Source organism: Protopterus annectens, chromosome 4.part0 (genome assembly GCF_019279795.1).
Source record: "Protopterus annectens isolate FY-2018-M chromosome 4.part0, PAN1.0, whole genome shotgun sequence".
Taxonomy (NCBI): Eukaryota; Metazoa; Chordata; order Ceratodontiformes; family Protopteridae; genus Protopterus; species Protopterus annectens.
The window spans coordinates 1,764,288,918-1,764,303,601 of NC_056733.1; the positions used below are offsets into that span (position 1 = coordinate 1,764,288,918).

The window sequence follows — 14,684 nt, forward strand, 5'->3', positions numbered from 1 at the left end:
CAAAGAGCTCGACGATGAATGGTTCAGGCGTTAAACAAGGAACAAAACAGACAGCGAGGGACGCCATGGTCTGGGCCTAAACAGGTGACGCAGTAAGAACAAAATCTGAGGCATTTCCTTCCACAGGCAAGACAATTGTTAATTTTTCCTGACATCTGTGAGAGCAAGAAAAAAGGATCCCCAACGAGGTACTTCGCTTTAGAAGCCTTCAGGATTATTCAATTCGAAAATGAAAAATTCAGGTAGCGGACGACCGGCACTTGTGAACTGCTTCTGCTTCAGACTCCTTCCTGGGCAAAAAAGACAGATGTAATGGCGTCGGCTGCCTGTTTTTATACCCCTGATGACCTGCCAGTCCTGAAGCGACAGCAACCGATGCAGAAATACTAAGTCTCTGGTATTCGGGCTGACTGAGGGCTACCTGCAGGTAGTTAACCCAAGTGTGAGGACTCTGCAACAGTGAAACAAGAAAATCTACAGGACATCTTCAGAATGTATTTTGTTACCTTCTAATGTGTCAGTCGTCATCTGTTTTGGAGAACACTTTAGCTTTGCTGGAAACAAACTGCTTCACAGCCTTTTAGTAAGACAAGGTATAAATGCTGCATTTTAATTGCCATTCTGCTTCAGCTTTTATTAATGGCCACCAAGCCTTTTTGTGTAAATAAAAAGGATTTTTTTCCCTATCTACTGGAGTACAAGGTAATGCAGATTAAAATCTTTACCTAGGGGGTTGCAAAAACATGAAACCGGTACTAGCTTGGCAGAAACAAAACAAGCATTATATAAAGGACTGGTGGGCTTTTTCCATGCAAAAAGATGAATCCGGTTGGAGACTTAAAATTGGGGGTGGCTGCAGTGCTGCAACAGTTAGAGTTGTTCTCACAAATAGGTTCTCCTGTTTTTTTCTTGGCTGGGGTGCTTTGTGTGTTGAGTCTGCAAGTACTCCCTGGTCATGTGGGTTTACTCCGGGTGTTCTGGACCCCCCCCCCCCACTACAAAGACATGAAGCAGGCGGATTGGGCACACTCAATTGGCCCTAGGAGTGAGTGTGTGCGCGAGTGAGTGGTACATATTAAGTACTGTGACAGGGCTAGCCACCCGGTGGTGTAAACCTTGGCTCAAGAGGATTGTCAATGTTGAAGTGGCACCCTGATCCCATCATGTGCAAAAAGGGGTTGAGGATGGACAATCTTAAATCCCAAAAGTTCGTTACACTAGTGCCCTAAAATTCTCAGACAAACCATGCATACTGACTCTGCAATCTGTTTTCTTGCTCTCGATTCTAAAATTATTAATTTAGCTAGCCATCTGCATCATGTACAGCGGGTAAAACTGGGGAAAGACTTGTGGACAAAACTTCAGTTCATAGCTTCTCAAAGGAAATATGTTAAAGTTCAGGAACAGGAAACTGCTTGCTGTCATCCTCTTTTATATGGGCATATCTTAGTACTTAAACATTTTTTCAAAAATTCTAAATGACAAACTACCACTTGTGACAGAAGATACAAAAATAAGTTTTAACATTTAGGTAAATAACTCCATGCCAGCAACTTTCCAAACTATATTTTAAACTGTTTTATACTCACTTTTCTCTATCTGTTTTGTAAATCCGTGCAATTTCAGGCACTAAGGGATCATCGGGATTTGGATCACACAACAACGAACAGATGGACAAAAGAACTGGAAAATATTACGAAGGAGAAAAAAAACAATCAAATATTTCACAACTATGATGGCAGAGGAATATATCACATGCATAACTTCATTCACAAAAATCATACAGAATACGCAAAACAATTTTCCAAAAATATCTGCACATTTCAACATTCACATGGTATCAGAAACAAGCTGAAAATGGTTCTTGGATGAAATGCTTGTACTCGGTGAATTCCAAAAATTTTCAAAAAGATCGAACTTTGAATGAATACCTGTTGCCACAGCCTCCAGAAATGCAAGGACAACTTTGCCACATGCAACAAGTTTGTCCCCCTTACTAACTAGCGGACACCTTAAGGCAAATCCATAAATAAGGATTTGACATCCACAGCTGAGAAATACACATACCTGTCCCAACTTAAAGGCTGCTCCAACAACCAAGATCAGATGTACAGGCCCGTCCACCCACAGAGGGGACTTCTGACCAATCAAAGATGGCCCTAACAGAGCACCTGATATGGTACAAAAGCATCTGCTAAATAAGACTTCAAAAGTACAGTTTTGTACCTACCATAAATGTAGATGTTCGAAGATCCACATTGCTGCAGTCATAACTATTGGGTAGTCCGCTGTCCTCGGTCGGCCCGAATACCAAAGTATTAGGCTGGCGTCGGTCATGGTCGCTTAGATCTGACGTCAGTATGCCTTGGTACTAAAGCGCATGACCGACGTCATATCCCCAGTCTTTCTTGCCCCAGATGTCAGAAGGCCCTAAAAAGAAAGGCCATAGCCAAAACACATAGAAACAACCAACCACCCATATACCAACAATATTTACAACCCAAAACACACAATCCACCCCAAACTACAGAGGGGAAGGAGGGAGGGTATTGGACTGCAGCAATGTGGATCTTCGAACATCTACATTTATGGTAGGTACAAAACTGTACTATGTTCTTCATCTCACATTGCTGCAGTCATAACTATTGGGTAGAATCCCAAAGCAAAGGTAAAGGGAGGATGGCAAAATTATAAAACAGTAGGAGCTGCTAACATGCCCTGTAAAACTGCAGTGGCAAACCCAGCCCTAGATTTGGAGTAAAGAGGGAGATGGTAATGTTTAGAAAAAGTGTGCTCTGAACTCCAAGTAGCTGCCTCCAAAATATCTTTAGTAGCTACACCCCGTAAAAAAGCAGTAGAAGTGGCAGTAGCCCTAGTGGAATGAGGTCTGATTCCAGCCGGAATCTCCTTACCATGATGAGAATAACAAAAAGCAATACAATGGCCAATCCACTTAGAAATAGTTTGTTTAGAAACAGGTTTCCCCTGAGAACTCAAAGCAAAAGAAACAAACTGTTGAGACTGTCTGAACCCTTTAGTTCTGCTCAAATAATAACGCAACTGCCTATGAATATCCAAAGAGTGCAAAATTTTTTCCCCCTTATTTTGGGGATCAGCATAAAAAGTAGGTAAATGAATAGATTGGTTTAAGGCCACATTTGAAACAACTTTAGGCATAAAAGTAGGATTAGTACGAAGGGATACCCTATCCTTATGAAAAATCAGGAAGGGCTCAACTGACATTAGAGCCTGTAATTCAGATACCCTTCTAGCAGAGGTAATGGCCAACAAAAAAGCAGTCTTCCAAGACAAAAACTTCAACTCAGATGTAGCTGCAGGTTCAAACGGAGGTAAAGTGAGTTTTTCCAACACAAAATTGAGATCCCAGGAAGGAGTAGGAGCTCTACGTGGGGGTCTTATGTTCTTTGCCCCTCTAAGAAATTGCTTAAACAAAGGATGAGAGAATAATGGTGGGTCACAATCATAGTGAGCAGAAATGGCTGCAGCATGAACTTTAACAGAGGAGAAAGACAAACCTTTGTCTAGTAATTCTGTAAGATACTGAAGAGAAACACTCAAATTAGGCACCGAAATATCAAAGCTCTTTGTTTGGCTCCAAAGAAAAAATCTCCTCCATTTATCTGCATAAACTTTCCTTGTACTAGGCCATCTGGCCTCCAAAATAACATCCAAAACTTGAGGAAGTTGCGACCCTCCAGGGTCTAAAACAGAATATGCCAGGCTGTCAGATGCAGAGATTGTATCCTGACATTGAGTAAATGATTGCCTGCCTGGGACAAAAGGTGAGGAATCGATGGCAGAGGCCAAGGAGGCTCCCGCACTAAGCTCTTCAGTAGAGGGTACCAGTGCTGGCGAGGCCAATCTGGAGCTATTAGAATCATGGAGGGCTTGTCCTGTCTGACATTCAAGAGCACCTTGGGAAGGAGAGGCAGAGGAGGAAAGGCATAGACGTGAAGATTGTTCCAACTGAATGATAGAGCATCCACTTTCCAAGCCTTTGGATGAAACAGCTTTGTGCAAAACTTTGGCAGCTGGAAATTTAGTGGAGAAGCAAACAGATCTATGTCTGGAGTCCCCCAAAGCACTGTCAACTGTCGAAATACATGAGGATTCAATTTCCACTCGTGGGGATCCACCATCTGTCTGCTCAAAACATCCGCTAAGGAGTTCTGTGCTCCTGGCAGAAACCTTGCCTGAAGAGTGAGGTGTAAACTGAGAGCAGTCTCCCACAAAATCATAGCTTGCCTGCAAAGAGGGTACGAATGGGTTCCCCCTTGCTTGTTGATGTACCACATGACAGTTGTGTTGTCTGTTTGAATCAACACGTGTCCTGGTTGAAGTAGATCCTTGAAAGCCATCAATGCAAATTGGACTGCTAACATCTCCTTCATGTTGATATGCAAATGTTGAAGTCTGGCAGGCCACGTGTCTTGAATCCATTTTCCATTGAGGTGTGCTCCCCAAGCCTTGTCTGAGGCATCTGTCGTTAGGACCTGACTCGCCTCTGGTCGGGTCACAGAGAGTCCCTTGTTTAGGTGACATTCCTGAGCCCACCACAAAAACTCCTTTTGAATGCAAGGTATTATCTGAATGACAGTGTCCAAATCGTGGCAGTGTTGAGTCCATACACTTTTGAGATACCATTGTAGCTTCCTCATATGCAGTTTGGCATTGGGAAGCACCAGAATACAAGATGCCATGAACTCCAAGGCTTGAAGGACTGTCCTTGCAGTCAGCCTGGACAGGAGAGACAATTGTTGGAAGTACAGGGTAAGATTTCTTTGTTTGTCCGGGGTTAAAAACGCCATCTGAGAGGCTGTATTCAGTCTCACACCCAGAAAGCACATGTCCTGAGAGGGTACTAGACTGGACTTTATTTCGTTCACAGAATACCCTAGGCACCTTAACACTGCCATAACATACTGAAGATGGTGAAGTAGCTTGTCTTTGTCTTGAGCAAGAATCAGGCAATCGTCCAAATAAGGATAAATTTGTATTCCTCTTAACCTTAAGAAGGCTATCACTGGAGCCAGAACTTTTGTGAACACCCTGGGCGCAGTAGATAAGCCAAAGGGCAATGCAGAAAACTGATAATGTAAAGCCCCAGCCCGAAAACGCAGGAATCTCCTGCAACTGGGCCTGATAGGAATATGAAGATAAGCCTCCTTGAGATCCAGAGTTACCATCCAGTGATCTTTGCCTAGCAGAGGCAGAAGTTGTTGTAAAGTCAACATTTTGAATTTTGGAATGTCCAAGTAAGTGTTGAGAATAGACAAATCCAGAATTGGCCTCCATGTGTTTCCTTTCTTTGGTACTAGAAACAGGAGAGAGTAAAATCCTAGGCCCACTTCTGACGGAGGGACCTGCTGGATAGCTCCCATTTGCAGAAGTAAAGAAATCTGGTTGTGAGCCTCCACCTTTTGCTGAGGAGGAACGTCTGGCATGCCTTTGAAAGGGGGCAATGTGTGGAAATAAAATTTGTAACCTCGGATTATGATGTCCAACACCCATTTGTCCTGGGTGACTAAAAGCCAATTTTGACTGAAAAGTGCCAACTTTCCTCCCAGAGGAGCTGCCTGACAGGAAGAATCGGGCAGCTGAAGATGCAGGTCATTGAGTCTGTTTACGAAAGGACTGGCCCCTGCCCTCACCTGAAGACTGTGCAGGGGAACTCCACGTCCTAGGCCTAAAAGAACCCTGTGCATGAGCTCTGCCCCTACCACGTCTAGATCTACCCCTAGACTGTAAATCAGAAGGAGGGTAAGCCCATCCCTTAGTAGGCCAATTCCTGCTAAACTTAGGGGGCTGCACCTGCAAAAAATCCTTAACAGTCTGCATAGACTTAGCTTTGTCTTCCATTTTCTTCAAGACTGACTCCACAGGAGAACCAAACAAAACTTCAGACTGCAGGGGAGCATCCAAAATACGAGCTTTAACATGCTCTGACAAGTTCTGATCCTTGAGCCAGGCGTGCCTACGAATAACTGATCCAGTGGCAGCCACCCTGGAAGATGCCTGTAAAGCATCAAAACCACACTGTAAAGAATGCTTACCCACCTGATCAGAGGCATGAACCAAATCCTGTAATTCTTTACACTCTATGCCCTCTGCTAAAGCATCTACCTTAGATTTCAACTGACTAAGGAGAAAATTCTGGTATTTCAGCATATGAAACTGGCAAATTCAAAGCCCTCATTGCAAGAGTGGAAGAGGTATACACTTTTTTACCCCACCTATCCAAAGCTCTAGAGTCCTTATCCATAGGAACTGGATTCTTCACAACAGAAGCCCTGACACCCTTAGGTCCCTGGCTAATAGTTTCTGGGTCAGCCCTAGGGCTCTTATACAAATATTTATGAGCCTCTGGCACTCTAATACCTATCTGGCTTAACCGGGGCAGGAGGTAGAGAATCTGGATTAAGTGAAGCCTCAGAGAAAACATCCTGCACAACATCCAAAACAGGAGGTATAGCCAAGGGCCTATGTTGTGGTAAAAATAGGAATTCCCTAAGCCTCTTTCGGGAATCTGAGAAATCCTGACCTTCCCATTTAAAATGTTCCCTCATGGAATGCAGGGTTTCTGAAAAAGAAAAATCCTCTGGAGGGGAAGCAGAAGGACTAGAATCCTCTGCGTCTGAATCAGAATAAGATGGCATATAATCCAAAACGAGCAACAGTAGTATACGTTTCAAAAACAATTTTAATGCCACAGGATGTGCCTCTTCAGATCCTATAAAGACAAACTGAAAAACTGATAACATTTAAAATACAAAATACAAGCAAGAAAAAAATTAGCGATGCAATGGAAGAGTCTTCAGTGCAGGCTTTAAAGGTATAATAAAATTTAATCCAGGTATTATATGTGCCCACAATGTTGCTTATCCATTTCATTTCCAAACAATGAAGTCAGACTACCAATGCTTTCCCCTGAAAGGACTGTTTAGATGGTGGAATAGAGGACAGAGACCTGGAAGAGTGTTTCTTCCTGTGGTCCTTTCTAGATTTAGCTTGCATTCTCTTAACAGAGGACCTAAAACAAAAACAGTTTTAACTGGGTAGTTTCTCAAAGTGTGGAACTGGGGAAACTGAGACATGTCTCAATTCCTGCAGTTCCTTGCTTTTGGTATGGAGTCTTGGGAGTTCTGCAGCAGCTGACCCAAACAGGTTTTTGTTATCTAGGGGCACACCTAGGAGCGTGGCTTGGATGTCATCAGGGGTGGGTTGCAATCTTAACCAGGAGTACCTCCTGATGACAGATCCATAAGCAGCAGCCCTTGCAGATGCTTCTACAGCATCATAGTTGCACTTGGAGTGCCTGGTCACTTATGTGCAGGAGTTCAAGAGAGAGGAAATCTTGGCTTTAGCAGGAGAGTCAAGGAGCTCTCCCAGTTGCTTGACCACATCTTCCGAGAGCACCAAGGAATACTTGGCCATGTGCATCTGGAAGTTAAATGCTCTTACTGCTAGGGTGGCAGAAGTACAAGCTTTCTTTCCCAGACGTCCCATCATTCTGCTCTCTATCAGAGGGCAGTACAGAAGTGGACGGTACTGACTAAGGTTTTGTCGATGGTCACGGAAATAAAGAATAGTTGTGTAAAACCTTACCATAACCATAGATGTCCTCTTCTATGTTGCAGTATTCCTTCCAACTCATCAGTACTCCCAATTCATTCTCTAGTTGTGGGATTTCCTGCCCTCAGGTGACTCGTACGTCGGCTCCTATACAAAAGCTTCATCTTGGCTGTTGCAGCATGCGTGGGACGTCAGACGTAAGGCCATAAACCAGGGGCCTTAAATGTGATGTCTGCATGCACAATCCTCAGAACTTGAAGGCCAGCAGGTAGAGAAGGCCCAGCAGGAGGAATGCCAGTGGGGACATGTGTGTGACCTTGGTGTCTTTCAGTAGCATAGATAGGTCCAGGTATTAGCTGGGACTAAAGGAGAAAGAATTGGGGGCACTGGTGGGTGGGAAGGAATACTGCAACATGGAAGAGAAGGACACTTATGACTATGGTAAGATTTTACACAACTATTCCAAGTCCTTTTCCTATGTTGTAGTGTTCTAGTTGTGAGAAACTACCACAGCTTAGATGGATGAGGGTGGTGGCTGCTGAAGTGGATTCTACAAAGCCCTATAAGATTGCCCTGGCAAATCCAGCCCATGCTCTGGAGACTTGGTCAAGTTTGTAATGTTTGGTGAAAGTGTGCCTAGTGGATCATGTGTCTACTTCCATAATGGAAGCAGTGTCCAGACCTTTTATGAAAGCCTTGGGAGGCGGCCACAGCCCTAGTGGGATTTCTTTTTCCCATGGTGGGAGTAACAGACAAAATAGTTTTCCTGAGCCAGCATGTGATGGTTTGTTTGGAGACTGCCTTTCCCAGGGCTCTGGGGTGAAGAGAGACAAAAAGCTGCTTAGATTTCTTAACGGTTTTGTCCAGGTAGAAATCTTAGTTGCCTGTGCACATCCAAGGAGTGCAGTATCCCCTCCCCTTCATTAGTGGGGGAGGGAAAAAAGTGGGTAGGTGGATAGATTGGTTTAGAGACAAGTCATTGACCACCTTGGGCATAAAGGAGGGATTAGTTTGCAGGGTGACTGTCTTTGTGGAAGGTGGTGTTGGAGGGGGGCAGGCCATTAAGGACAGACCCCGACACCCTTCTGGCTGAAGTGATAGCCACCAGGAGAGACAGTTTTCCATGTACACATCTGTAGGGAAGAAGTCCCAGCTGGTTTGAAAGGGTGCGGGGTTAGTTTTTCCAGGATGTAGTTAAGGTCCCTGGGCAGAGGGATAGGTTTCTTTGGTGGTCTCATGTGTAAGACCCCTTTAAGTAAGAGTTTTACATTGAGCCTGGCTAGCAAGGTGGGATCAAGGGGCAAGCAGGCTGACATAGCAGGAAGGTGTACTTTCACTGAACAGGAAAGTCTGCTTTTAATCATTTGACACAAGTGAGAACAAGGGGGGCTTCAGCAGAGCAAGGGTCCCTTTCCTTGTCCAGACACCACTTTGTAAATCTTTCCCACTTAGCAAGGTTAGATTTTCTGGTGGTAGGTTTAATTGCCTCCCTCAGGACTGAAAGCACATCCTCTACTCGAGTAGTGGTGTCTGAAGGGGATCAAAAGTTTATCACCCAGAAAGTCATGGATAACATCTGCAAGTGTGGGTGCAGGAGAGTTCCTTTGTCTTGTGTCAGTAGGTCCACCTTGTAGGGTAACTTGTAGTGATTGCCCTTGGCTAGACTGAGAAGTAGGGGGAACCAGTGCTGCCTTGGGCCAGTAGGAAGTCACTAAAGATTTCTGGTTTGAACTCCTGGATTTTCAGGAGGACTTTCTGAATCATTGGGAAGGGGGAAGACAAAGAAACTTCCCCTCCCAAGAGATGTTGAAAGCATCCACTCCATGTTAGAGGGGAGCAGGTCTTTGAGGAGACTGTCTGCAGCTGCCTGTTCTAGGGAGAGGAAAACAGGTCTATTTGTGGGGTACCCCACCAGTGGATTATGTCTAGGACGACCGCCCTGTCCAGCATCCATTTGTGCCTTGCGGAGGAAGCCCTGCTTAGATCTGCTTGCTTGTTGTCCTGCAAGGGGATGTAGGTCACCTGCAGGACCAAGTTGTGGTGAGAGGCTAAGTCTCATAAGCATGGTCAGCCTGCACAGCTGATAGGCCTTTGTTCCTCCCAGTTTGTTGAGGTACCACATAACAGTGGTATTGTCAGTCACTATCAGGAGCACCCCTGGTACAAGAAGGGGAATAAAGGTCTTTAGAGCTAGCAAGACTGCTATCATTTCCCTGACATTGACATGCTTGGCCTGTAGAGAAGGGTGCCACTTTCCTTGAACCCTGTAGGATTGCCAGTGTCGCCCCCCCCCCCAACCTGAATCTGAGGCATCTATATGCACTGTTTGGGTTGGGGTGGGGGGTTGAAGTGGGAGTCCCGAGTTTAGATGGACTTGCTGGATCCACCAGCTGATTTCTGTCTTTAGACAGGGAAGGAGGGGAATAACCTGCTCTAAGTATAGATGTTGGGACAAACGTTTTTGAGGTACGACTAGCTTTTGCATGTGTATTCTGGCCTGTGGTAGCATGGGGATGGTTGCTGCCATTAAGCCCAGGAGACTAGGAAATTGCCTTGCCGTCACCTTCTGGTGGTGTAGGACTTCCTGGAAGTGGAAGTCAGGGATGGAACCTTGTCTTGTGGGAGAAAGGCCTTCATTTTGTCCGTTCTGATTCTGCAGCCTAGGAAAATCTTGCCCTGCCCTGGGTTCAAGGAGGACTTTGGGAGGTTGATGGCGAGTGTAGACTTTGCAGAAGGGACATGAAGTGCAGATGAAGATGAGAGGCCATCTTTGGACTTTGCTACTATTAGGATGTTGTCTAGATACAGGTAAATCTGGATTCCCTGAGTTCTGCAGAAGGCAATGGCTGGGGCTAGGCATGTTGTAAAGACTCGGGGGGGGGGGGGGGGGGGCAGTGGATAAACCAAAGGTCAAGCCAGTAAATTGGAAATGAGAGGAAAGTCCAGAGAAACGCAGGATTTGCCTGTGGGAAGTCCTGATGAGTATGTGTAGGTAGACCTTTTAGGTCCAGGGTGGCCATAAAGGCCTTGGCTGGAATAAGAGGCAGCAAAGTGGCGAGTGACAGCATTTTGAACGAGGGTACCTGAAGGTGTAGATTTAGAAAGGAGAGATTTAAGATGGGTCTCCAGGGGCCATCTTGGGGACCAGGAAGAGACAGGAGTAGAATCCCTTTCCTTCCTGTCCTAAGGCGACAGGTTCTATGGTATCTAGCTTTAGCAGGTCTGACAAAACTTGCGGCAGGAGATGAATTTGGTTTTTGGGGGAAATGGAATACCTTTCCTGGGTGTTTTTTCTTTCCATGATAGAAGTACCCTATTTGGATAATGGATAGGACCCACTGGTCTGCGGTGATGGACTGCTACTGGGAAGACCGTGGGGAAGGCATGCAGAGAGTGGTAGGTGGGCAAGGCAGTCACGCATTATTGGGACTTCCTCTGTCCTGAAAGAATTGTCAGGGCTGACGAGGTGGGGCAGTAGTTCTGGACATGGTAGGTGGTCTTGCTCTTCTAGATCTGGAAGAGGAAGCAACTGTCTGAGAAGGGTTACGTCTTGCAAAAGTTGTTTTAGCAGGGTAGTTCCTGTAATACTTGGAAATGGGGGGCACCAGCAGATGTTAGATGCCCTGTAATTCTTTACTTTTTCCCTGCAGATTCTTGAAAAGGCCTGCAGATTGTTTTTGAAAAAAAAAAAATTGTGATCCGGGGGGAGGTGTCCAAGATCTTGAACTTGAAGTCTTCTGGTAAATTCTGTAGTCTCAGCCAGAAGTATCTCCTGTGGACAGAAGCAAATGTTGTAGAGTGGGCAGATGCTTCTGCAACATCGTAGCTGCATCTGGAGTGCCTGGCTACTTGCTGAGCCAAGGACAGTTTGGAGGTAATGTCAGCCTTAATGGGAATGTCAGGAATAGAAGCCAACATGGAGGAGGCTTGAGACACTAAGTCTAGAGCATAGTCATGTGGGTCTGATAATTTACAGCTCGGAAAGCCAAAGTGGAGGATATGTATACCTTCTTTCCCATCCTATCCATATATTTTCTATCTTTATCTCTCGGTAGGAGGGAGGCAGAAGGCAGCAGTCTAGACGGTTTATCAGGAGCAGCTGCAAACACGGCTGGGTCCGCCAAGGGTGGTTTAACTAGGAATACTTGCTCCTCTGGCACTTTACAGAAGCGGTCATTGCACTTAGGGTCCAGAGGCTAGGGAGTCTGGGGCCTTAGAAGCTGAATTAAAGGCATCCAAGTAAGCAGGTAGAACCGGAGGGACAGCCGAAGGGGGAGGGTGATTCTACTTTAAGCAGCTGAAGTACCTCTTTTGGGTGTCAGTCAACTGGGAAGTATCCCATTTGAAGTTATACTTCACATTGGTGATGGTCTCACCAAAGGTAATGCCCTCTGGGGGGGGGGGGGGATCCCCTTCCACAGATTACAAATTCATCAGGAGAATAATACTCCTGGGGAGAAGCAATCTGGGATGTATAGGAAATAGAGTCCTCTGAGGAAGAAAAGTAAGAATCATGCTCTTCCTCCCTAACTTGAAGTCATGGTTGGAAAGAGAGGCAGATGCAGGCCTGGGGTTCAGTAAAGGCAGAGTAGTGGAGGCTGAGGCTGAAGGCCTAAGGGCCCTAAAGGCCTGGATGAGAGAGGGTGTAAAGGCTTGCCAATCTGGTATGACTTCTGTAAGGGAGGAGGTATGCTTGGTTTTCTGCTTTTTGGCCGGGGTGGAAGTAAGAACTGGCCTGGTGTCAGGTTTTGAAGTCAACATTTCCAAAGTCTGGATCCTGGTCTGAGGTACCACAGAAAAGTACAGTTTTGTACCTACCATAAATGTAGATGTTAGAGTGTCTTCAATGCTGCAGTCATTACACTTGGGTTATCCTGCCACCTGACGGCAGGATAATTCAAGTGCAATGACTGCAGCAGTGAAACACGATAAAAGTACATTTTTGTACTTCCCATAAATATAGATGCTCGAGTGTTCACACTGCTGCAGTCATCACACTTGGGTTATCTGCCGTCAGGCGGTCCCGCAGCCGGCCTGAGTTCCAAAGTCTTGGTATGGCATCGGTTGCGGTCACTTCTTCCCTGACGTCAGTGCGACAGGGGTATAAAAGAGGCAGCCAACGCCATTTTCTTCAGTTTTTCTTGCCCCAGATGTCAGGTGCCCCCAAATAGGAAGGCAATACATAATCCTAAGTAAAATACATAAGTAGAAAACAATAGCTACAGCTGAAAGCAAATACACCATATAGAAATACATCATATAGATTTTATAAAAAAGGAGGTATAGATAAAACCCAGGTAAGAAGAGGGGATGGTGAGGGTTACCTGGACCGTAGCAATGTGAACACTCGAACATCTACATTTATGGTAGGTACAAAACTGTACTATGTTCATCGTGTTACACTGCTGCAGTCATCACACGGGTTGAATCCCAAAGCTAAGGCTGGGCGGTTGGTACTAAACAGGGTTTGGAGAAGCTAGTAGGCCCTGCAGAACTGCTGTGGCAAAGCCAGCTCTGGTTTTTGAGTATAGAGGTAAGTGGTAGTGCTTGGTGAAGGTATGCACTGAACTCCAAGTTGCAGTCTCCAAAATATCCTTGGTTGGTACCTCTCTGAGGAAGGCTGCTGATGTTGCTGTAGCCCTGGTGGAATGGGGCCTAATGTTACCAGGTACAGGTTTCCCATGGTGCGTGTAGCAGAAACGGATACAATGTCCTATCCATTTTGAAATGGTCTGTTTTGAGATGGCCTTTCCTTGTGATCCTGCAGCATAGGATACAAAGAGTTGGTCAGATTTTCTGAAAGCCTTAGTTTTATCCAAGTAGAAACGTAATTGCCTGTGAATGTCCAAAGAGTGTAGGAGCCTTTCCCCTTTATTCTGGGGGTATGGATCAAAGGTGGGTAAATGAATGGCTTGGTTTAGAGCCACACTGGATACCAACCTTTGGCATAAAGGAAGGGATAGTTCGTAAAGAGACTGTCTTGATGAAAAATGATGAAAGGCTCCACTGCCATTAGGGCCTGTAGCTCTGAGACTCTTCGTGCTGAAGTTATTGCTAGCAGCAGGGCAGTTTTCCATGATAAAAATTGTAAATCGTCTGAAAAAGCTGGTTCGAAGGGCGGTAGTGTAAGTTTTTCCAAAACAAAATTGAGGTCCCAAGTTGGTGCTCTCCGAGGCGGTCTTATGTTCTTAGCCCCTCTGAGGTACTGTCTTAGTAATGGATGTGAAAATATAGGAGGATCCGTGTTGTAATGAGCTGAAATAGTTGAAGCGTGGATCTTAATAGATGAAAAGGAAAGGCCTTTGTGCAACAACTCAGTTAAATATTGCAGAATCTGAGGAATATTTGGGACAAGAGGATTGTGGCCTTTAGCATGGTTCCAGGCGCAGAATCTTTTCCATTTGTCTGAGTAGGTTTTCCTGGTGCTGGGTCTCCTGGCCTCCAGAATGACATCCAGAACAGCTTTAGAGAGAAGTGTTGACTGGTTGTTTAGGTACTCTGCCATGCAGCCAGATTTAAAGTCTTGAGCTGGCTGTGTAGAATCTGATTGTTTTGCTGAGTCAGCAGGTGAGGAATTTGAGGTAAAATCCATGGTGGGCCTTGAGCCATGTTCCTTAATATTGGATACCAGTGTTGGCGTGGCCAGTCTGGAGCAATGAGCATCATTTGTGGCCTCTCTAATCTGGCTTTCAGGAGCACCTTTGCCAGAAGAGGCAGTGGAGGAAAGGCATACATTGATGATGTTTTCCAACTGAATGAGAGGGCGTCCACTTTCCAAGCTAGTGTGTGGTATATCCTTGTGCAAAATTTCCATAGTTGGTAGTTTTGGGGGGAGGCAAACAGAACTATGTCTGGGCTCCTCCATTTTTGAGTTATCATTGCGAATACTTGTGGATCTAGTTTCCACTCGTGAGAATCCATGATATTTCTGCTTAGTTCGTCTGCCAATGTATTTTTCTTTCCTGGCAGGAATTGTGCTTGTAGTTGAACTTGGCAGGTCAGTGCTGTGTTCCACAAGGTCATTGCTTGCCTGCATAGGGGGTAGGAATGTGTGCCCCCTTGTTTATATACCACATCACTGCGGTGTTGTC

The 14,684-nt window shown here is 45.4% G+C and overlaps 1 protein-coding gene across 1 annotated transcript in view; it reads right to left on the bottom strand.

The window, feature by feature from the left end:
• Positions 1 to 14,684, bottom strand: part of UBE2D2 (ubiquitin conjugating enzyme E2 D2) — a gene marked incomplete in the record, with an annotated part of 575,544 nt that overhangs the window by 117,359 nt on the left and 443,501 nt on the right. Inside the window, 1 exon segment of the mRNA XM_044069476.1 lies at positions 1,590 to 1,683. Coding sequence (XP_043925411.1) covers positions 1,590 to 1,683 — 94 coding nt within the window.